Source organism: Heliangelus exortis, chromosome 1 (genome assembly GCF_036169615.1).
Source record: "Heliangelus exortis chromosome 1, bHelExo1.hap1, whole genome shotgun sequence".
NCBI classification, from domain to species: Eukaryota; Metazoa; Chordata; class Aves; order Apodiformes; family Trochilidae; genus Heliangelus; species Heliangelus exortis.
Genome location: NC_092422.1, coordinates 8,730,896 through 8,755,353, shown reverse-complemented (window position 1 = coordinate 8,755,353; position 24,458 = coordinate 8,730,896). Strand labels below are relative to the sequence as shown.

At 39.0% G+C, this 24,458-nt stretch overlaps 1 protein-coding gene across 7 annotated transcripts in view; it reads left to right on the top strand.

The window, feature by feature from the left end:
* The window catches only part of GRM5 (glutamate metabotropic receptor 5), a 262,928-nt gene that overhangs the window by 5,328 nt on the left and 233,142 nt on the right, over positions 1–24,458 (top strand). For 2 of the 7 annotated variants that reach the window (XM_071733421.1, XM_071733397.1), the window contains exons 1-2: positions 4,605–4,653; positions 13,733–14,614. In XM_071733421.1, coding sequence (XP_071589522.1) covers positions 13,936–14,614 — 679 coding nt within the window. In that variant the 5' untranslated portion in view covers positions 4,605–4,653; positions 13,733–13,935. Of the gene's footprint in view, positions 1–4,604; positions 4,654–5,987; positions 6,335–13,732; positions 14,615–24,458 lie in introns of those variants that run through there. The other 5 variants (XM_071733437.1, XM_071733406.1, XM_071733388.1 and 2 more) reach the window with 4 other exon arrangements.

Below are 24,458 nucleotides of genomic sequence, written 5' to 3'. Positions count from 1 at the left end.
TGAAACACATCAGTAAAGAGACTGGTGTGTAGCATTGCAGTGAAATTTTGCCACTTTGATTTGGAGGACAGAGCTTTGTTCAGGTAAAATTCACTGTATTTCTACAATACTCTGTCTGTTTTCATGGAGAGAAGTCCTGGAAGTGGCTCCCTAAGCAAAGTGCAGTTCTCCACAATGGGAATGAAAAGGATTTGGGGGAATGTTTTATAGCTCGTCTAATAATATTTCTCATTAGAACAAGATCCTGGATTGAATAAAGTTCCCATGGAAGAATCTGTTTCAGAGCCAGGAGCTTCTCTGCCTTGTATTCATTCCTGCAGTGGCACAGATTTGATCTCACCTTGGGTAGATTTGGGGATTTCAGAACAGAAACATCCCATCTCAATTGTCTCCCTGTTGTTCATCAGAAGATGCCATATAATATGTCTGGGGCACAGACATAAACAGGGGTGAGTTGGAATTCCTAGAGGAACCTACAAATTGGGTTTCACTCAGTCAATATTATACTTTCAGAAGACACTGTATCATACAGCAGCATAATTGGAGGTTTCATTCCTTCAGCCTTCATTAGAAGCACTCCCCCACTCAATCTGAAACACATTGAGTAGAATAGGAGCACCAACATCAGATTTTGAATGATATGAGAATGTTAAACCACATAAAAATACAGTCTCAGGAACACATGTTGTTTCCTAAGAAGCTGAGTTTTACTGAATTTTAAATTTTATTTGATGTAGAGTCATATGCATTTCTATGAATTTCAATAGGGAGGTCAATCTATACTCCAAGCTTTCATTTCAATGTGTGCATGCTGATTGCATTTAAGTAAGATCCTCACATGTCAGTTTTTGGTCTCTTCTTGAGTGTGCTGGAATTCTTTGTTGTGAAACAGTAATTGGAATAGCATAGGAGGAGATAGAGAAATAGGAGATATTGGAGATAGCAGAAGAAAGAAGAAACCACAGAAATTTTATTCTTTTTATTGATTTTACAAAATGGAAGATGCATATAACAAATGAAATAACATAATTGTGAACGTGAATAATAGGGATGGTATTCATAAAGTTGAAATGGAAGTAAAATTTCCTCAACTGTAGTAACTGACCCTGAATACTCCTACTGATATGAATCAGAGTTGTAATGCAGCAAAAGTTTCACTTAGCCGTTTTGGAAAATATAGTCACTTCAGAGATAAAATTCACTCTCTGGAAAGGGTAAAGAGGGAACAGCAAGGACTACAGAGAAAAAATACCTAGAGTAAGTTCAACCATTTTGCATTAGGGTGTTTTTTTTCAGATGCCCTGGAGGATGGTTTTATTCTCCTAAAATATTTTTTGCGGGCAATTCTGAGGCCATCTGTGTTCTACAATATTTTAACCGCAACTCATACATCCCATTACTTATATAAATCTCCACAGAAAAGTATAAGTTTCTGTTCCCCTTTTATACTCTTCTTGAAAGTGTCCTTTTCAGAGTTCTGTGCTCTGTCTTCCTCTCTCATGTCCTTTTTTTAACACTGATGAACATAAGAGCCAGCTCAAATGAGTTTATAGATACCTCCAGTCATAGATTCTAAGTATAAATCTAAGGTAAGAACCCTTATCCAGGGATGGCATAATGTTGAAGTTTCACAGCTAGGGTCAATTTGGGATTTCTCAGATTTCCTAGCTAATAAGAAATGCACTGTTTTTTTGCACAGAACTAGAACACTCTTGGAAGTGCTGAGCATTTCAGTGCCTCCTTTACACTGATGCACCAAGAGTCAAAAATTAGTCATAGATTCCTTAAAAGCAGAGTGATATAATATAGGTATCTCTGTGATGAATAAGTACGCTTTGGAATTTATGAAGAGAAATGGGCACATCTTAATGTCTCTTTCTTTGTCATCCTAAACAAAATATTTAAGATAAATAAAATTATTTGCTCCCTACAAAAGACAATTTCCCTATATTCACCTTGAAGAGAACAAGAAGTTTATATAAAAATCTCTGCAAAATAGGTATATAAAATCCTGTGTTTGCATTCATCAATGTTGGAAGAACAACACCAACACCTTTATTTTACCAAATTTTTCTTTTTTTTGAGCTGTCTTATAGATTACTTTGTAAGCAGGGAGGTACTTGGCCAATACAAGATCACCTTCTTGTCCACACTTTGTCTTTGATTGTGTGATCTGTGTCCCACAACATTTATTAATTCTGGAACTGAGGAGAATCCAGTATTCCCTTAGACTTGTTATTTTCAGTATTAAAGTGGTAGAGTGGTGAGCATGCTCTTTGGATATATTGATTATACCTGGAGACTTATTCATACTGGTTTTAATCCTGCAATTTTCTGTATGCATGAGCTCCAAGGAGTGCAATGAATCAGAACAGGTTCAGCCTTGCCCAATGTGTTAGGATCTGTAGGTTCTGCTGCCACCAAAGTGATGACTGTTACCAATAGTGGGCTTATAAACTGTAGTCATTGTGTCTCCTTATTCAGATACTGGTTTATGTTGGGTTTTTTGTTTTAGTTTTTTTGTTTTGCTTGTTTGTTTGTTTTTGATGTTGTTGCAAACATGTACAGGAATCTTTCACTTTGTTTATTTAAAGAATAAAGTAAAAATAGATAGGTAAAGTTCCCAGTAGGGGAAAATTTATCTGCCATCAGTGCAGAAGGCAGTGACTGATTTTATGGCTTTGGAATTATGGGAAGGAAGAAGGGGAGAAAAGGGAAGGGAGAGAGAAAAGGAAAGGAGTCTTTTATATATATGTATTTATTGTGTCCCTGTTTAAAAGGTCAGTGAGAGGCATTAGGAATGTGAATGTAATGGTCACCCCCATGCATTCTGTTTGTCTCTTTTAATCTTTGATCCAGATGCTCCAAACATCTGCCACAGTGAACTCTGACTCTGGGCTCTGATTCACAGGGTGTCTATTGGGATATGTGTGTAGGAGCTGTTTTGCATCCATCTTAGCTGTATCCACACAACTATATTTGCCCTGCTTGTGCAGGGACCAGCTCACTCTTCTGCTGTGGACCACCAACCATCCTGCCAGCCAGCTGGGTGTCTCTGTTTCTGATGAGAGGTGGCTGCTTTCTGATTCTATCATCACAAACACAAGCTGTGGGGAGGTACAGAACTACTGTGACAGCCCAGCAAAGGAATGGCACCTCCCGTGTTCCTGGATTCCTCCAATGTTTGTTTTTTTTTGTTCCAGGGCCTCTGTGCACAGTGATACCATTTTGCCTTCAGTCTCACCTTTCTGGTCTACAGAAGAATCCCTCCCTTGAGTCCTCCAGTCTGTGCTTTCTCTACCAGTCTGTCCCCCCTTTCTCTCTGTCTCTAGTCTCTCACCCTTCTAGCAAATTCACACCCCATAGTTAATGGAAAAGAAAACTTCTGTGAGGAGACTATGGCTGTGGGGAGTGAGAAGGATGCTCCTAACCCACCACCCCACCAGGGCAATAGCAGGAATAGGGAAGACCCTAGTAACTAGTGGCATCTCCCCGCTCATGTAGCCTGCTTCCATCCCTTCAAGGGTCAACACAGAGGACCTTGGAGATAAGCATAGGCAATGCACTGTTGGAGTTACACATGCACAAACTCACAGTGTCCTCAGGTTTAGGAACTGGCCTCTGCCTGGGCTTCAGTGACTGGAGGAGTGAGGAGATCTGGAGAGGAATGTGAAACAGGTGATGGCTGATTGGTTCCCAGACAGTCCCAGTAGCTGAAGGAAGATTTGAAGGAGAAAGAGGCCAGGCTCCACACATGGTAGACACATGGGATCCCTATCCCTCACCATTTTGGATGAAAGGAGCAGTCAAGAAGGTAATCTGGTGGAGATAGACAGAGGTAAGGGGACCACAGAGGATTAGGAGCATGGCTGGAGCCATAGCAAGACTGTTCCTCCTCTGCTGTTCCCCATCAACTTTAGAAAACTTACCTCAGATATGTAAGGCTGGGGAGGAGAACACTATAGAGGATGGATGTGGCAATGCAGTCACCCTGTGGGAGTCACATCAAGTACCAGCGAGGATTTGGGTCATTTGGTTATTTAAAAAAGAAAAAAAAAAAAAAGATAATATTTTAAGCAGCAGCCCAAAGAGGGGGGAACCAGCAGGAAGTGCCAAGCTCTGGAACAGTGGCAGAGAATGTCTGTTAATTCTCAAAAATGGATGCACGAGCTAATCCTCCCCTGCAAATACATCCTGTTAAATGGTCAGACCCAGAGCCTTTTAAATGCCAGATCAGCTTTTACTTAAATGGCATTTTGTTGTATTATTTATTTATTTAATTTAACTTTATTTATTTATTTACTAAGAATAGCTTTGAAGCAAGAGCTGATCTCTGTTTGGCTTTGTGTTGCAATGGTTGCTGCTTGTTGTTGCTGCTGCAGTAAGTAGGAGTGCAGGGAGGTGTTGAGTTTGTCAGGGCTCAGGCTACCTGGGGCCCCTCCCACCTGCACACGCGTCCCCACAGCCTCACAGCCCTCGCTCTGAGCCTTGGTGCCGCGGGTCACTGCCCACCCCGGGGGAAGGAGCGGGACAGCTGAGTATGAATGAAACCGGGAGCCTCGGTGTGTAGGGCTGAGCCGTGAGAGGGGGGAGGAGAAAGGGAGGGGGGGAAGGGGGAAGCTCTGGGAGGATGCAGGGATGCTGGAGGAGAAGGTAAAACCTTGGCTGGCTCAGGGAGGGAAGGGTTAACCGAAGAAAGGTGTACTTGTGGGGAGCAGGCAGTTAGCAGGTGCTGGGGCTTTTAGCAGGTAGTTAGCAGGTGCTGGGGGGGTTGCAGGAAGGTGGGGAAACAGAAGGGTGGGAGAGTACCGAACGTGTGGGCAGAAGGGAGGCAAACTGACAGCCTATCCGTGGGTCTGCCGGAACGGCCCAGGGATTCTGGCTGAGGAGTCTGGGGGTGGCAAGGAGCTGCAGCGCCCGTGGGTCCGGGGAGCCTTGGGCAGAGATGGGACGGGGAGGGTGGGGAAGGTAGCTGGGAGCGAAGAGTGGCGGCAGGTGTCACCTGCCGTGGGGAGGAGCGGGGGACCGGCACAGGTCGGGGCAGTCCGCGGGGGAGAGGAGCGAGGGGCACGTCCCGCGGGCTGTCCTTGGCATGGGCATCGCTTCCCATCTTGCCGTGCCCGGAGCTGTCGTCCTGCAGCCAAGGGAGGCGGCGAGGGCTGGAGAGGGCAACCTGTCCTTCCAGTGGCAAGCAGTTTCCTTTCGGACTGATATCTGTGTGTGTGTGTGTGGTGCGTAAGCGTTCAGGGGGTGGTCGCTGCTCTCGCGTCCCCCTCTCTCCGCTTGCCAAGGAGCAGCAGGCAGAGCCCAGGGCTGGCAGGCTGCTTGGTTTCCTAGAGGGATCTATGCCACTTGGTGGCACTAAAAAGTTGCGCTGAAACCCGGTGCTCTCCCGGTGCAGAGTGCCCCCTCGCCCCCCATCCCCGCACCCGCAGATGCTGCAGCGTCCGGACCGCCCTGCAGAGAGCCCCGGGGGCACGGGAAAACTTTGGTAGAGCCAGTTCATAAAAGGCCACCGGGACCCCGCGGTGGTAAACTCTTGACCGTGCCTCGGTTTTTTAAAAGACCCTCCTGAAGCAGCTATTGCACGCTTTTTTTTTTTTTTTTTTTCCTTCCCCATTTTGTATGATGCTGTTCTGAACCTTGTGCTTCTTTCTTACTTGCGGGAGGAGGGTGGTGCTTGATGGAGGTGCCGGTTTATAGAGGGACTTTGCAACCTTCAGAGCACCTGGAGAGCTTTCCTCCCAGGGTGGAATGCAAGGTTAGTCTCTTATAAATACAGAGAGGTTGCTACCGTGCATACGCGAGGAGGGGTGGAGGATTTTAAGCGGGTGGGTCAAGCTGCAGCAAATATTAAGGAAGATCAAAGTGGTGCCAGAGAAAAAAAAAAAACCTGTCTGTTGTTTCACTGTTTGTTTATTCATGCTTCTCATGCCTGCCCCCCAGTCCCCACCCCCTTAAATTCAGGGATCATTCACGCCTCTTGCAAATGAGACTTGGGTGATGCTGAGAACAGCGTGTTGCATGGCATGCGTGTGTGTGCATGCATTCTTAGGTTAAGATATTCTGTCCTCAGCATTTCCCTGTGATGGGAAGAAAACAGGATGTGCCTATAGCTGGAGGAGTGACAACGCTAGCCGAGTGGGGGCTCACCTGCTGGTGATCTTTGCAGAGGCATTTGAGGATTATTCAGCTCCAGAAGGTCTGTGTGAGGAATGATTTCTCTGCTGTGGCTGAAAATAGGAGGTGCCTACCCATATTCGTTTTGATTATTACCATCAAAAGGACTTCTTTGCCATCACTGTAGGAAGAAGCAATTGCTGCCAATGATAAGGTAATGCTGAGAGGTGGGAAAGGGGGTTTATGTGCCCTGGGTTGTGGACAGAAACCCTGTGGACGCAGGAGGAACACTTTCCCCTCCCTACCTCTCTTCCTCTTGATTTTGCTCTGTTCCCTGGTTGCTGGAGGACAAGAATGTCTCTGGGGGAGGGCAGAAAGCTGGCATGTGCACCTTCAGGGATTCATAGGGCATCAGCAGGTTGGGACTTTGGAGGGCAGTGGACACTGACCCTTCGTCCCCAGGAGCAGGATACTTGTGGGGCTGTGGGGGGAATGGGGTACTGCAATACCTGGGCTTGGTGGTGTGTGTGATATAGTCCTCCTGTTCAGCAGTGGGGATTTGACTTGCCAGGAAGGGATCATGGAAACAGGGATGTGTTTGTTTTCCAGAGACAGCCAGCTCAGTCAAAGACTTTTCTGTGTGACCTTGGGACAAATCACTTGGGCTCTGCTCAGTGTGTCCTGCATTTTCCTTATTTAATAATTGAAGCTAATGTCTTCATATACAAAAATTATAAATTAAGGATTGAGAGGGACAGCGATAGCACTATCCAAGCAGAGAGACGGAGACCTCAGAACCAGTGTACACAAACATACACGCCTGCATGCACGGCCACTTACTCATAGCAGCGCAGGTACATACACTCCGAGAGTTAACCTCATGTTCCCTCTGAGCCTCAGCTCTGCACATTTAATCTATTTGTAAAAAATGTGGTCGTGCATGGCAAATGTGACCACCGCGGCAATTTTTTACTACTGGTTGATTTTTAAATTTTTTCTTTGCTTACCCTTCCCTAAATCTTCCCAAGATGTGGACGCTGGCAGCGGGTGGTGCTCAGCACCAGGGACAGCGCCCGCTGCCCGCGGACTCCGCTGCCCGCTCCTCGCTTCCCCCTTCCCCGCAGTTGTCCGCTCCCCGCTGCCTCGCATCCCGGGGCTCCTCTGCTCCGGTAGCCCCACTTCCAGCCGACCACCACCTCGAAAAGGGCTTTCTGATGTCAGTATGGGTGACTGGGGGTAGGAGGAGGATGAGCCTTTTCTGGTCTTGAGGACAAAGCTGGGGACCAACTTGAAAGCAGAGTGGTGGAGGACTATCTTGAAAATACACCACTAGAAACAATATTGAGAAGATAATGTGTATAAAGCAGTTAAATGTCAGGCTCTTTTAGTTCTCTATTACTTTTTAAAAATTATTATTACTGTATTTCTAAACATTTCTATCATGTACTAATATTTTGTGCATTCTCAAATACTTGAGATGCATGCTAATATTTATTCTAAATAATTTGAGGGTTAATCATTACTCAAATTGACAGAGCATTTTGGGTGTCTCTGTATAAGTTCTTTGTTATTTTATTTACCAATATATTTACAGCTTTTTTTTTGGTATAATGGTAGTACTGGAATGCCATTGTAACACCACTTTTGTAACTTGGTAGCAAATGATGTTTGGAATGTCTATTCCTTTTTCTTCATCACCTCCTCCAGATCATACAGTCTGTGAAATAAATAAAATGTCTAGATTTAGAGGGAAATCACACCAGAGCTATTAGTTCCTGCACTGCATGGTATAACAGGTTATTGCTAACAACAGCAATAAGTGGTATATTTAGCGGGATTGCAGAGATCATTGCAAGTTTTGGGAAGCTTAGCACCTAAATATTAAAATAAAAAATGTTTCATCAACCAGAAAGTGTGTGTGAGGCATAATATGGGGAAGAACTTCCTGGAATTGCTAATTACAGCATCTTGTGTTTATTAGCTATGTGATATGTGAAGTTAGACTTGTCTCTTATTTTCGGTGGTTTTTCTGGCCAAATAGTTGTGATTCTTCTGTGACACTTAGTTTCCTCCTATTTTTAAGTGGAATTAGAGGAAGCTGGTTCATAGTGTCTCCTGTATTATAGGGTGGTTTCCTTTGTCAAGGAGCTTGATCCAATGGCCACTGGAATTCAAAGAACCAGTAATGCAATGACTAATGGTTGTTTGATATTTTTAAATTTTATGGATGTTTTGTTTGGGTTTTTGTTTGTTTTTTTTTAGTGAACAGAAAATTTGAATGCAGTAGAAATCTCAGACCAGTACAGTCTGCTCACGTTCATATTTTTCAACTAAAGACCATTTGAGTGCATCAGGTTTTATGTGATGAAACTGAACTATCTCTTAGGAGTGGGTGTGTGGGACCTCCTGCAACCTCAGCCTCTCTAAATCTAGGGAGAGGAATATTGCCAGAACAGCTTGAATATGCTTAACATTTGCAGTGCCAACAACCAGCAGAACTGAGCAAAGCCATAGCATCCTGAAGGTACACTTTTACCTCACGTTGGTCCTCACCAAGATGAGCCAGGAGGTCTTCCTTCTTACATAAATGTTTTTCTAAGGCTGTTCCATCTTTTGCTATCCAGAGATCCTCACTGTGCAGTAAGTGGCACATCCAACTATGGACCAGTAATTCAGTTGCTGATTGCTAAGGTTTTACCTTCTTTGGTGATGGAACCTGGGTTAGTTCCTTAGTATATATGGATTTGATCCGTATCTGTATCAATGTAAATTATCTCATATTTGATGGCATTAAACTAATTGCAGTATGTACTGTAAATGAATTCCTGGAAAGAATTTAATCATCATGTACATGGCTGTAGGCTATGCAAACATAGTAGATAAATAAAATATGTCAGTACATATCAATGTAAGGGAAGTGTCTAAGTTTTTGAGATTGCTCTGATTTTGAAAATCCTTTAGTGAGGTATTAACCTTCAGAGAAGAAAAAACCTGAATGAAAGTATCAATTTTTCTCTCTCTTTAGATTTTTCCTGGATACAATATTTTGTAGGCTAAATAAAAAACTTCCCTTTGTCAGGCTTATGTTTTACCTATAAGAAGCCACACAACCAAGAGAACTCAGCCAAAACGACGCTGAGGTCACTAGTGGGCGCTGCTATAATAACCTAAGTCAGAAGGGGAAAGGGATTTATTATTGAAGTTTAAACACAGTTACACCTGCGGTGGTAGAAACCCTTAGGAAAAGTCACATGTGCCCCATCAATAAACCATCATCCACATACGTAGTGGAAAATCAGCCCTTTGTGAACTGGTGTTCATAGTTTGGTTTTTGATCAAGATTTAATGAATGCTGTTAGATATTAGGGCCCCTTTTGTTTCTTTTCATCTGTACATACTGTAATTATGGATAAACTTGCATTTGAGATTGAAATAAATAATTTTCAGGATTGTGTGATGTTTCATGGAATATTACAGATGCTCATTTTCTACTCAGTTAAACCTCAACATGAAGTAGCTGGAACCATGCCCTAAAGGAACAGCTGAGAATTTCTCCTGACAGAGACTGGCATAAAGTTTTTACTACCAGACAGGGCAGAGGATATAGGAATATGTCGAGTGCTTCATCAGATCTGTGCTGTCATTTATCTGGGCAGCCCTTAAATTTTTGTCTTGGGTAAGACTAAGAAAAGGACTGATAAAATTATCTCTCTGCCTTATTACTTCTGCAGTTGCTCTGAGTGTGCAGCTAGTGCATTAGAAGACTGAGACCAAAGTTTCTGTCACCCACTGTTAAAGCATGCAATTTCAGTATTAATTTAGAGTTAGAGACATAACTGAAATAAGCTAGAAACCCTTATACATCTGTAATTAAGTGCCTGATTCCATTTTGCCTGTGTTGCAGTAAATTAGGAATAACTCCCTTGATGCTGAAGAAATAGAACACAGTGAAAAGTAAATTTGACCCTAAGTGCTGTGCGTGTTGATTTGCTTGTCCATCACTGAAAACAAAAAATGCAGCTGAATTATTTTTAGGAAACAATCCTAATTACTTTATGCATGCATTTGAGGGTTCACTGTCTTTGATGCTGCTGATACAATTGTGCTCAGTCTGAAGCATGTCAAGCTCCCTTAAGGGTTAACAATTTAAGCAGGAATTAAATTTATGCTTATGAAATTTTGTTTGATTTTATTTAATACTCATCTTACTTGTAATAATAAACTTCCTGTAGTAGGAAAGAAAAGCAATAAAAATGTGGAGTGAACTGTATGTGACTCCCTTGGGACATCAATGCAGTAAAATTGTGTATTTGAACAGTTCCCTTAGCCATCTTCATTTCAGGATGATGTTCTCCAGAAAAAGTAATTGGTGTGCTTAATCTATCAGATCTGTGCTCGGACATTTTGGCCTAAAATGGGATTCATTGCCAAATTGCTGCCATGGCATCTTCTAATGTCCTAACGAGCTGTATCCAGTGGAAAGATGACAGGCAATAAGAATTAATTAAAACACAGTAAATTCTATTTAAATATATAAAAAAGAACCCTTTTATCTGTGATTGTGGTCAAATTCTGGAACAGCTTGCCCAGAGAGGTGGGGCTCCTTCCTTAAAAATATGGATTAAACTGGAAGTGAAGCTGAGAAACCTTGTTTAGTTGAACTTGCTTTAAGAAGATGGTATGGACAAAGTAACTTCTTGACCTGCTTTCCTATCTCAACTATTCTAAAAATAAGCAAGATTAGGCCCACAGGACCAAATCCCTATTATACAAATACACTGAAATTTAGCAGGCTCACTTATCCATGTCAATAAAAGTTCCAGTTTGTGTTAGTGCATCATTAAAGTCCATACAAAGCACTGACTTCAGATGCTTTAGATATGTATTCTAAGCCTAATAATATAAAATATATGCATATAAAATATAAGTTTTCTTGGTATAATTAATAACAGCTCTGTAAGTTCCAAGTCAATCGACTTGCACTTTAGTACAGTGCAGTATGTGAAGAAATTTCATTGGTACTGTAGTAACTGCAGTCTGCATCTGGCTCCTTTTCCCTTTTATGTCATGGAGAGGAAGGATATGATTGCTTTCAGAACTTGCTTTTGGGCCATAAGAGCCTGCTAGCCATGAGATCTGCTATTATTATGGATCCAGAAATATAAAGGAGACCTTCAACTTGACTTCATTCTTTACTGTGTAATTTTATACTAATAGATGCAACTGTAGACAGAGAAGATCAAACAGCTCTTCTTTAGAATGAAGAAAATTGAAATGGCCTTGCTGCCCCCTCTTTCTCATATATTCTGTATGGAAATTATTTAATCCATAGACCTAAGACCAAGAACAGTATTACTCAACTTGACCAGAAACCTGGTTGATTTCTGTTGTGGAATGAAATTGAGGGATGGAAATTGGATTATTTTTCGTGTGTCACAGATTCACTCCAGTCCTCTGAACTCTATTTGTACACAGGCAGCTGCACACACAGCTAGGTTATAAAAAGGCATCTAATTGTATATCTAGTTACAGTCTGAGGCAGAGCTGGCATTTGCCTAGATGTAGTTGTGCTCTGTACATGTAGCCTTAATTTGAGAAGCTCAGAAAAATAAGCATCATGGTTTTAAATATGGGAGTACAATCTCTGCTCAAATGTTAATAAATTAGTAGGTAATTAAAAAAAAAATTTAAGTGCTAATACATTAAATTAGTTGGAAGTGTAGGAATTTAATAGCTGTGATATTGTGCAAAAATGTCCTCTGTAGTTCATCCTTTGAACTGTTTGCAAATTATGCAGCACCGTCTTCAGAGTCATGGAACAAACAATTGGAAGACATAAACAGTAGCGATATTCTGTAATTAGTGACTAATTAACCTGAATTGAACTGCTGCTATTCCTTAGTGGCAAAGGGTTGCAGTATTGATAAGCTAACTCTTCACAGGCTAGAAGAAAAATTCTCGAAGTATTCTACAGTTGTCTGAACCTTTTTTCATTATTAACACTTTCTATTACTAGAAATTAATATTACATGAACCTATTAATATCGCAATTAATATTACAGAACCATTTCAATATTTCCTCCTTTTAAAAGTTGGGATTTTGTTTGGGAATATTCACTAGAACTATTGCATTATTTCCTCTCTATAAATAGTTTATGATTTATAGATGTCTAGGTAAAATAAATACTTAAACAAGGCTAATCTCAAGAAAAAAATTTTTCTTAGGTTTGAACGTCTCATCTCCAGAAACATGAAGATTTTTGTTGAATGACCTAATTGCAGGGGGTAAATTCAAGATTAAAATACTGTTAGGTGGGTTTCTTTCACAGGATAATATCTGAGCATTAATATTGATTGTTAATGGATTAGAAATACCTGTTGGGTTTGAAATATATGGAAATTCTGTTTGGGTTTTTTTTTTCATTACATCAAGAGACTTATGTCAGAGATCAAGCTCTGACCCAGAAATTTGTGTTTGTTTTTCAATAATGAAACTGGGCATGTGGGTCACCAATTAGCTCAGCATCTTCCCAGATTCAAGAGTGTGCTTAACTTTCTCTACTGTCAAATTGGCAGGTGCAGAAAAATAAATGATATAACGTGCTCAGGAATTGAGACCCAGACAAACTACTGTTTAAGCACTTATATTTAAAGCCAGAAGCATCCTGCTGCTATTCCACACACAAATCGCTTTCAAGTGATATCAATTATTTGCTAATTTTTCTTTTTTTTTTTGTAATAAAGTTTCCATCAACACTAAAGCCAAGTGCAGATTGCATTGCAGACTATCAGCAAACATAGCAGATCAAATATTTTAGGCAGAAACGCATCTGTATAGTCTGTGTGTTTAATTTTTCTCTAATAGTAAAGTCTGTATAGTTGCCTGAAGTACCAGGATTTTTCAAAATTCTTATTGGGAATGTTTGACATAAGGTTATAAAAATGAAAATAATTTCACTGCTTTGCTGTTTTAGAGTTGTTCCTTTGCTGAAATATTTATTGTTTTAAAAATTACAAATATTATTAACAAAATCTATTTTATTGATCCTAACTTATTTTAAAAGTTAATTTATTTGATTTTGTGGTTTGCAAAGAAAAAAGAGATTTACCAATTTGAAGAACGAGGTTCTGCATTCCTTAGACTATTTGAAGAACTACTGTATTTCTCAACATCTGTTTTCCAGTACTGTAATTGATAACACAGCACATCCCTGGGTACATTATAGTGACATATGCATTTGTGATGTAGAAAGTGCCTGAAAGTAAAGGAGCTAGGTTTTGAAAACAAGATTTGACAAGGCAATATCTTTCTTCTTCAGAATTACTTAACTGTCTTTTGTGGCTTTTGAAAACATTTCTCAAATGAGTTTTTAAAAAAGATTGTCAAAGAGAAAGACACCAATTTATACCAGCAGAAGCAAAAGCCTAAGACTGTGAAACACTGAAGTACAAGAATGTTTTCTGGTTTGAAAAATAACATAAGCAAGTGTGCATACTGAGACCATGCCTTACAGTCATTGACAGCAGTAAGAATTGGTTCAATTTTAGAACAGATTGTAAACCTGACTTTATAACTAATTTAAAAGATATTTCTCTTTATTAATTTTTGAAGGTTATGAGGATTATGATCACATGTGCAGCTCTGCATAACTGTCCACCTGGAGATGATGGTGACTCCTTAGAGAATATAAGCAAACTCCTGGCTAATTATCAGAATAGTTCTCCTTTCATCCGAAAGATTTGATAACTGCATTTCACCAGCTCCTTGGGTTTGTTCCATCATGTTTTCTCTACCAGCCTAAACTATTTCCTAAAATGATCCTTTTGCTGTTCCTTGCAATCCTGTTATTGAAGGAAGATGTCTGTGGGAACTTTGGGCTACTGGTTTCTGCACAGGCCAATGAAAGAAGGGTGGTTGCACATATGCCTGGTGATATTATCATTGGAGCTCTATTCTCTGTCCACCATCAACCAACTGTTGACAAGGTTCATGAGAGGAAATGTGGAGAGGTAAGAGAGCAGTATGGCATTCAGAGAGTGGAGGCAATGCTACATACCCTTGACAGAATTAATTTGGACCCCACGTTGCTGCCAAATATAACCCTAGGATGTGAAATAAGGGACTCTTGCTGGCATTCTGCTGTGGCTCTGGAGCAAAGCATTGAGTTTATAAGGGACTCTCTTATTTCCTCAGAAGAAGAAGAAGGGATGGTGAAATGTGTGGATGGATCTTCATCATCTTTCCACTCCAAGAAACCCATTGTTGGTGTAATTGGACCTGGCTCTAGCTCAGTTGCTATCCAAGTCCAGAACTTGTTGCAGCTTTTCAATATACCTCAGATTGCTTATTCTGCCACAAGCATGGACTTAAGTGACAAAACTCTATTCAAGTATTTTATGAGAGTTGTGCCATCTGATGCACAACAAGCACGGGCTATGGTGGACATTGTCAAGCGCTATAACTGGACCTATGTTTCTGCTGTACATACTGAAGGTAAGACGTTGGGTTTTTTCCATATAATAATACCCTCAAACTACTTTGGTGTGGTAAAATAGGTAGACGATGATAGTTTGTAATTGTTTTTCTTTTCTCAGCCAGTAATCAACAGTATAAACTTTTACTTAGCTAAATAATAATTTCACATGTCCTATGGAACTGAAGTAATATCATGTTGATAATGGCTGAAAACAAATTTTGAAATATAGGTTGTGTATGTTCTAGGGTCTCTTGTTGTTGAAAGCGCTTACTCTGGAGTCTCCTAAGTGACTTTAATTTAATTTAGTCAACAGGTATTTATTTCTCCTAATCTCCCGATCAGTGTATTTATGTAGAATAATCATTCTGACTAAATTAGTATCAATGGCTAATGAAAATGCATCTGTTTGGGTTTTTTTAGTGCAGAAGAGCACTAAATTGTGATTTGAAACTGTAGCTGTGTTTCTGTATAATGTCTTAGGCTCAGAGGCACGAATACTAGAAAACATGAAGTTCTGAGTAATATTAAATTCAGGTTGTCCTAAGACCTGGAGAATTTCTGTCTGTTTTATAATACTCCACAGAGTATTACAGACACTTCTTACTTTGTATGTGGCTACTGGTTTCAGAGTGACCAAGAGAAGTCTCCTCAAATCTTCAAATCTTTGTGCTTGATCAAGCATCTAGAAAATCAGATCTTTGTACTAAACTGATTTTCTCTTTTTATTAATTTGAGGTAAAGCTGAAGATTTTTAGCCAGTGTTCAGAAGAGCTTGTCATTGAAGGGAAAGGCTATGGGAAAGATCATCTGATTTTGTTGTTTCCTGTACTGTCAGAGTTGGTATAAATACATAGAATTTCATACTGTTTTAAGAGTAGATTTCATTGGTCACTGTCTAATGACAGCACCATTTAACGAGCTTTCTGAAATTAGTTTTTATGATGAATTTTAGGATCTCACCAGGTCAAACAGACAAACTTGGAATGGAAGGCTTGGAATATGAACTGGGAATGAAAAATATTATTAGGAGATTGAGTAGTGGAGAAAGCATTTCTGAACAGCAGCAGATGCTGTTGGCTTTATTACAACCAATAGAAAGCAGATTGTCCTTCCCACACACTGAGTATGCTTCTCTGGCAACCTTCATACTATTCAAAGCCCTTTTGGGGGGAAGCTGATCCATAGCTAGTATGTAGAGATTGTCATCCTCCTACAGAAATGCAGAGAGCTTGTTCTACAGTATTTTAAGAAAAAAAAGTTAGATCTTACATGCAGATTGTTGCAATTGTATTTCCATCCTGGTAACAAAAGCTGGTAAATAACTGCAATCTCTTTTGTATGGTGATGCATGAATATATTAACAATTTAATATAGCAGTCTATAAATCTCCTACATCACATCATGTAGTGAAGGTACTCTGTGCCAGCTGATGCCTTTGGCATGGTTTACTGTGCAGCCTTCACTTCACAAATACGTATGAATAACATCTTTGTCAAAAATAATGTCATTTATGCAGCACACTAGCACAAGATTTTATATCTTGACTACTTTTGATAACTCATCTAAATTTTGCTATGAACCATTCTTACGCCTCTGCTTATTGGGAAGGGATGCTTACATATTCAGTGTGGGAATTGTTAAGCTTATCTCAAGGCCTGATTCTGCACAGTGAGAATACTTACTTCTACCACTTCCTGTGGACACTCTGTTTGGAGCAGATGGTAACATATGGCATGTTAATCTTATGGCAGAGGAACTTTGCACCATGCATTGGAAATCAGGGAACAGGGACACAAGGAAAAAAGCTGGAGGTAGCTGCTCTGAGCAAGATGAGAGTATAAAATGACAGAGGAACTGAGTGTGAAGCAGGAAAAATGATGAATGATGTATCTAGCACAAGATGTGGCTACTTCTGTTGGTGTTAAAGGGGACAAGGCAGGTTGTATGCTGCTAATGCCTGATGCTTCATGTCATTCACGAGACATGTTTACAGCAGCTAAATCCTGGACTTCAGCAAATGAACACTGAACTTGGATCCTGGGAATCTTATGACTATTTGCATGGTCTGGTCAGGATGATCAGTATGTTGTCCATCTGAATAACACACAAATGTTTTCTAACAATAGAACATATGGTATTTACACTGGACCAAACAAGTACAAAGTGGTCAAGGTATTTCTTTAAAATGAACAATGTCTGATGTTCTGGACACTTTTTAAAATTTATGAAGGATGTTGTCCCTCTCAGGAATTTAACCCAAAAACCCACAAAATACTCTTATTTATGAATGTTAAGTTAAAGGAATTTAGTAAACAAGCAAAAGAGATATTTTTTTTATATATTATTTTTATAAATAATTTTAATATAGCATCTCTTTACTTATATACATTCCAAATATGACCCTGTAATCAATGTCTGACATTCATAGATATTAGTTCACAATAGGGGAATGAAAAAATTTTGAATCCCACTGCTCACAATTTTTATTGACTCAGGATCTTGCCCACCCATTAATAGAGGACCTTCTTTCAGTGCCTTCAGTAATTCTGCCCATCTACATTAATTATCTTTAATCTTCAGGCATTAGCCAGGCTCTTCTGAAATAAAACATTATTTTTCTGGGAAGGGTTTTCAAGGGGAGGGAGGGTCCTCTTTTTCAAAGCTCGACTGGAAGAAGAGGGAAAAAACACTTGGTTGTTTCATTGCTTAGGTAGTTCCATCAGCATATAAAGCTGACAGTTTGTGAGTTTTGTTTGGTTGGGTTTTTTTGTTTGTTTTCTTTTTTTATTCTGGTATAGAAAAGCCTGAGATAAGTCGATACCTTCATAATAAAATGTTTCCAGTTAGAATCTTTCCTTCTGCACTTACAGATCATCTGTCTGCAGTCAATTAATATTCTGGGCAATGGATCTGAAATTTTGTTATTAAAACCTTACTCAAGATTTCCAGATTTTAAAAATGTGAAAATTTTGATGGGTTCTCATGAGCTTTGCTCCTCTGACATTTAGCATCATAGTTTTATCTAGGTGATACCTTCAGGTGAGCAAGTAAACACTAAGAATAGTTTTTTGTCCTACAAATATGGAAGATAGCAAGCACTATTGTCAGTGGAGCTCTTGCAGTTTTAAGGGGAAAGTTTCTGCAATCCAACAATAAGAAATATGAGTAATAAAGCAACAGTCATCTCCACTTACTGTAGTGTATTTTACATATGCCAATCAGAAATCTTTGCAAGTCTTTGTCTTAGTTGTAACTCCCCTTGTTCAGCTCTGTCAGGAGTGACATGTGCCACTGGAGTCATTATCTTCCCTGGCTCTTCAGCTCTTCCTTGCATTTAATGATTTGTGGGGCTCTACTCTGAACTAGTCATGCTTTAAAATAAAACTTTTTCACCCACTCGCAAGTGACTTTTTAAAAAACCTCAGTAGTTCTGGAATCCAGGTCACACCATGGCCCCACAAACAGATGTGTTAACACTTCTTGGCAGGGTGGCAGGAATGAGCAGGCAAAAAGGGGAAATGTGATGTGAAGTTCCTTATACTAAGGAGCTATCACTTAAAGCCTGAAGCAAGTGCCTTCAACTTCATGGACTGCTACAAAAATCACAAAGGGTGTGCTGGAAACCATTTTATTTGAAGTTTGAATAGTAGTCTAGTTCTTTCAGATGGCTTTACAGATATTGTTTTCCCCCACCATTGTGATAGGAACAGAGCTTGAACAAACTTTCCTTAAACTTAAACCAATTTCCACTTCTTAAATCAACTTTTTAGACAGACAGCAGGTCAATAATGCAGTTAGGAACTCTGTGCCTCAGCAGAGACAAGCCTCTCGTTTAGTCCCCCAGTTTCTCAGAGCAATTTAGGGATCTTTTTAGCTCATGTCCACCCCCAGGGGAACTAATGCATGAACAAGGGGGTAGAAAGGAAAAATTCGGCCCTGTAACTGGATTTCGAATGACGATGGTTGGCATGCAGCTGCTCTATGAAGCTCAAGCACCTCGGGAGTTTTGTCTCAGCCTTTTCTTGCTTAACAACTCAGCACCACAACTAATGGCTGTGGAAACCAGGGAGAAGTTGGCAGTCTGTCCCAAGAGACAAAGAAATATCTGTTTACCTCATTTTCCATATGAAAGCATTCCCTGGTCTTTTTGAAAGATCAGAGAAAAACATATGCAATTTCCTCTTCTCCTGTCATTGTGGTGTGAAGGCCTTATTGAAAGCCTGTTTGAAGTCAACACTCCCCCATTGACCAGAATGACATTTGGATCAGACCTTCCTACTCAGAAACAAGGTCAATTGCTCAGAGTCTGTGTTTAAAATTTGCCTGGAGCCAAATGAACTAATAATTTGAAAGGCTATTTTCATTGCCATTGGAAACCATTCATTATGCCACTCTGAATGGAGTGAAGAGGTGATGCATGCTGAAAAAATAGAACTGCACAGGGTACAACTGAAACACAGCAGGGCAAATTTATTGGGGATGGCAAAGGATAAATTTCACTCCATTATGTAAAACTGTGACTTAGTCTTGAACACGGCATTAAGAAAGAAGCCATTCTGTTGATATTTGCCTTGGACAGCTCTGCAAGTAAACATTGGATCAAACTCATCCTAAACGTCCTCTTCTGTTCAGTATTACTTTCCTTCATTTACATTTTTTGTAAGTGAATAGGAAGAGATTGCTCCTGTTTATTTTCTTCTTGTGTACTCAGGCAAGCATAATTTTATTTTTATTTTTTTTTCTGGTAGATAAGCATTATTTCACTTTCTTTCTTTTATATTTGTTGAAATTTGTCTGGTTATAAGACTATTTTCGCCTAAAACATCTTTTGCTACCAAGCAAAGAGAAAAATGAAAATTAGTCATAGTCTGTGATACAGGATGAAGAAATTAATGAATGCATTAAGTTGACCTTAAACCTTCTGCTTTCAACAAATTGTGGAGATTTTCCCTTATACTCTAGATTTTTCTCCTTTAGATACCAAAGCTATGGTTATTCTCAAGAATATTATGATTCTCACAAAACAATGATATTTTTTTAAAAAATATTTAATTAATATTTTTTATTTAATTAATAAATGCTAATAATTTATTTAATTATTTTATAAGATATCTGTTTCTGAAAGCTGAAAAATGGCCTGTCAAAAGAATGGAGAATATTCTGTTTCAGCAACATTTATTTTTGCTTTTATGTAAAAATAGTTACTTGGTTTTTTTCATTTTTTAAATTGCTTTTTTTTTCAGCCTCTTAAACCATTTCAAGCATATATGTCGAAATCAGATTGTGAAATCAAATGTTGTTGATCATAATTTGATATGCTTTCACTCACATGAATCTTGTAGCAAAAATAAAAAGTATTTCTCGTTTGAAAGAAAATATGGAAATGGAAAACCCAGTTTCAGTCCTTTACTGTTGAGGTATTTGCTCATTTTTATTGAATGTTGACATCTATAAATGTTTTTTTTCTTTCCCTCCCTTCCTCCCCCATTTTCAAATATTTATCCTAGCATTATATCTGTGAAAAGTGATCAAATCCTAACAATCATCTGGGAATACTGAGAGAGAACTGGGGTAGCACCAAGTCAATGTTTACTTTGTTCTGCAGTGCCTGACAGACTGGGCAGCCCAGACATACTCACTGTGAAGTATCTTGATTGACAGAAAAATATAAAATGAGTGTAACGAGGATGAAGACTGTTGGAAGAAATTCCCTGACACCACAAAGGGAAGGAGAGCACGGACGTGTAATTTTAAAAGTTTTTCTAAAATCACTTTAAAAAGAATGATATAGGGTGTACTTGTCTAAATACAGAATATTCACAATGTCTCTTGGTTATTTTTGTTTAGGGGATTAATTTTAATGTAATCTTCCCCCTCAATTAGGCTTTATACCCACTCAATGAAAGTGGCAGTTTCATGGAATGTGTCTTCATTGAGAACAGACAGTAGGAGCTCAGAATCCTCCATCTTAATCTTAGATTTGGCTTTTGCCTTCAGGCTGGAAATGACACAGCTCTTGGTCCCATTCCCACAGTACACCTCTTCAAACAAGGAGGGATTTATAAAGCTGATGAGATTTGGAAATTTTCCAGAAAACAAGGTTTCACTGTGTGTGACCTGATGGGTCAGATTAGTTCTATGAAAGATGGTCCTTCTAAAACATGTTATCAGACAACCATCAGTAGCAAGGGTGATGCCCTCTCCTGTATTTCTCAATGATAATTGCCTTTGAGATGAAAGAATACATGATATAGACCTGCCTGGAAAACATTTATTCCATAGAATAAGAAACAAAATCCTGGAGTATTTTTTATCCAAAGTCAGAACCAAAAGCCAAAACAACATTTTTCAGTGAATTTAAATTATGATGAAATTCAGAAGTTAGTCAAAGTAAAATGCTTCTCTCTAGGACATATTGAAAAGTTCATAAAATAGAACTCTGTAAGTCAAATGTAAACTTCATTCAAAAATACGTTAACTTTAAAAAATTCTGCACAAATATCTACATTCCTCGGCAGTTTTCATCAAGGCTTTTTCCCTGGAGAAGAGCTTAAAGGTCCTCCTCCACCCCATTTTATTTGGCATACTGTCTTTATTACCAATCCTGCATAAAAATTAAACATTTTTGACAAAATGACATCTTATTAATCCAATGGCTAAAAAGGGGCTGATGAATCAAGTCTATGAAAGCATAGAATATTTGTTCCCTGCAACCTACCTAGTGACAGGAAATTTGAATAATGAATTTATGAAGTTGAAATTTTTCCTAGATTTAAAGGTCAAAAGTGCAGTTACTACACTTTGATATGAGAAAAAAAAAAAACAAAACAAAACCAAAAAACAAGCAAAAAAAACAAAAGCAAAAAACAAAACCCCAACACATTGTTTCCTATTTTTTCATACAGATCTTACAGAGAATTCAGGGGAGATCAGGGGTCTGTTTTGGTAGGAACTAGGAAGAAGGGGAGAGAGACAGAGGAAATGTATTCAACACTGGAAGGGCTAGGATAAGAATCTTCTTTCCCAGAGAGCTGCTTTAAGACCCTAGGTAAGAAGAGATTTTTACCAGATACCAGGATTTAATTTCTTGCCTGAAGAAGGAAAAGAAATATGTCCTGCATTTGTCAATATCTTTATGCACTAAAACCGTAGTGTAGGTATTTTAATCGTACAGAAGCTAAATCAGTGTATTTTCCAAATCACAAAGTTCCTGTATAGTTAAGGAAAAGAACAGGTATTTGCATTGCTCATAGAATCATCTTGGTAGGAAAAGACCCTTAAGATCACCTAATCCAACCATAAAATTAATACTGCCAGTTCACCAGTCACCCATGTCACTCAGTGCCACACCTTTAGGTCTTTTAAATACCTCAAGGCATGGAGACTCCAATACTGCCCTGGGAGCCTGTTCCCGTGCCTGACTACTCTTTCAGCAAAAAAAGTTTTCTTAATATCCCACCAAAACCTGCCCTGGCACAACTTGAGGCCATTTCCTTTTGTCCTATCATTCTTCCTCAAGCCTGCAGTGCTTCATGGGGTTGTTGTGACCAAAGTGCATGACCTGGCACTTGGTCTTGTTGAACCTCACCCAGGAAAGACCATTTGATGTATTTACAACAGCTAACTTGTAATAATTTCTCTGAAAGCCAATAGAGGCAGAAGGGTTGCATGATTACTGAATTATACAGGAGACAGATCTTGAAGGTGAACCCAATACTATAGACTTTGCTTTAATTCTATTTGGAAGCTACTAGACAGAAAAGACACTACATCCATTTTACTGAAATTTGATTTCAGGCTTCTGATGGTGTGGAGACACACCATGCTGTAATGCAGAGTATTATACATAAATACATTGTATGTGTATACATTAAAGAAGTGATTAAACAGAGCCATTATCATCTAACTTGGCAACGAAGTTGTAAAATGAACATATTCATAAATCACAATTAATATGATTCCAAATATGCTGACTAGAGAAAACTACACAGTTAAGATTTCCTCTAATTGAGTGGTTTGATTTTCTATTTTCTTTTCTAGAAGTGCCTGGCAGCATTTATGACTGGCCAGACACATCATCCGGGAGATATATGTGGAAACCTCCATATAAAATCAATTATGTTTTCAAAGGGCAGACAAGCAATGTATAGGGAATGGCTTTTGCTAGAAGTGCAATATGTACTAGCCAAGTTGGAAGGGTAATAACTGGGGTGGCTGGCAAACCAGGTCACAGAATAAATTGCACTGCCAAAATCCAACCTAACTCCTGAGAACAGTGGAAATATCATGAAAATTATCTGTTACTCAGTCTGTTGTGATCTATTTACATGTTTTTATTTGTCCTTACCTCTGGTTTGATTTTTTTTCCCCTTCTTTCCTAAGATAGACTTCCTCTAACTTCCTAGATGATGTTGGAGGCATTAGGAGGAAGACATGGATGCACTGCTGAAAGGCAGAAAACTGTGGTGAGAAAACCATGATTAGGATCTTGGACTTGGGAAATTGCCTTACCTCAGGGCTAAGGTTTTTTTGTGAATAGTGTAGTTACAGCAGTTGAACCAGTTTTCCAACATCATTATTTTTGCATGGATAAGCAAGTATATATAAAGTATACTAGAGTCAAAGAACGTCTTTATCTTTCCGTGATTTGTGATAAAATCATTCTATTCTCCATACATAATTTTACCTCCTAAGACAGGTAATAAAATGACAATTAGTCATTGCTAGTGACTGGTAGTTATTTCTTAGGATAAAATATATTGTTTAAGAAGATACACAAAGAGGGACTTCAGTTAAGGACTTAATGTAAAGACAGAGTTGATTTCACCTTTGGGTAGTCTGTTCAGAAGGTGAATTATCCCTTCTTCAAATGAAATGACTGGCTCTGTTGCCTCAACCTTTAGCCCTTTTATCTTGATATGTTCTCAGAGCTTCTCTTCCCAAGCATGGTTCTGATCTACCTTTTGGCTAAAACAAATTGCTTTATTTATCCTATCATCTCTATAAAGTGCCTTTTCCAGATGCTAAGATATTCCGACAGAACTTGTATAAACCTTTCTAGTTTTGCCAAATCCTTTTTAAGAGAAAATACCCTTCTTGTGCTCCTTTCTGGGGGATTGGTACTCCATTTACTTCTTCAACTAGCAGTCAGGAAGGAATTTGTTTTCCATAGATCAGCTTGCAAGCTCCTGTTTCTTAAGTCGTTAGCAAACTATTACAAGGGTGACCTATAAGCACGTGTTTTTTATTTTTACCTTTTATATTTATGTGCCTCTGTCCTGTCATAACTCATCTTCTGCCCATCTGGCTTATTATCTCACCTTCCTCAATATTTTGTGGTTTTTATTTTCTTTTCCTCTTCTTACCTTCTCTTTTTCTGATTTTAATAACTCCTTCCTTCTCACCTCCCATTAGTTTTAACTTTTAATTTTCTTATTATTCCTAAGTCAAAATAAACTTTTCAAACAATTTCAGGTAGATAAATGTATTAATAGTAAAGGATACACTAATTTGGAAATTTCTAACTTTTGTTTTAGAATTCATCAGGACTATCAACCAGTGCAGACTGAAGCCTCACTAAAATAAAGACCAGCAAAGTTGCTCACTATTTTTAAAGTTCTTTCACCTGGAGAATCCAGACTTAATCCAGATGTCTTTTAAAGGTCAGGGCTTAAAATCTGGCTTCTCATTTAAAAAATCTGACTCTATCTAGATTATTATGTAGCAATTCTACATTTATTTTTTTCCTAAAGACTTATAGCACAGTTAGTAAATCTGCAGATTTGTGGAAAACAAGACATTTTTCATTTGCAGGTAAAGCCTTGAAGGTGAAAAAGTAGCTGAAATTATTCCTCTATTTCA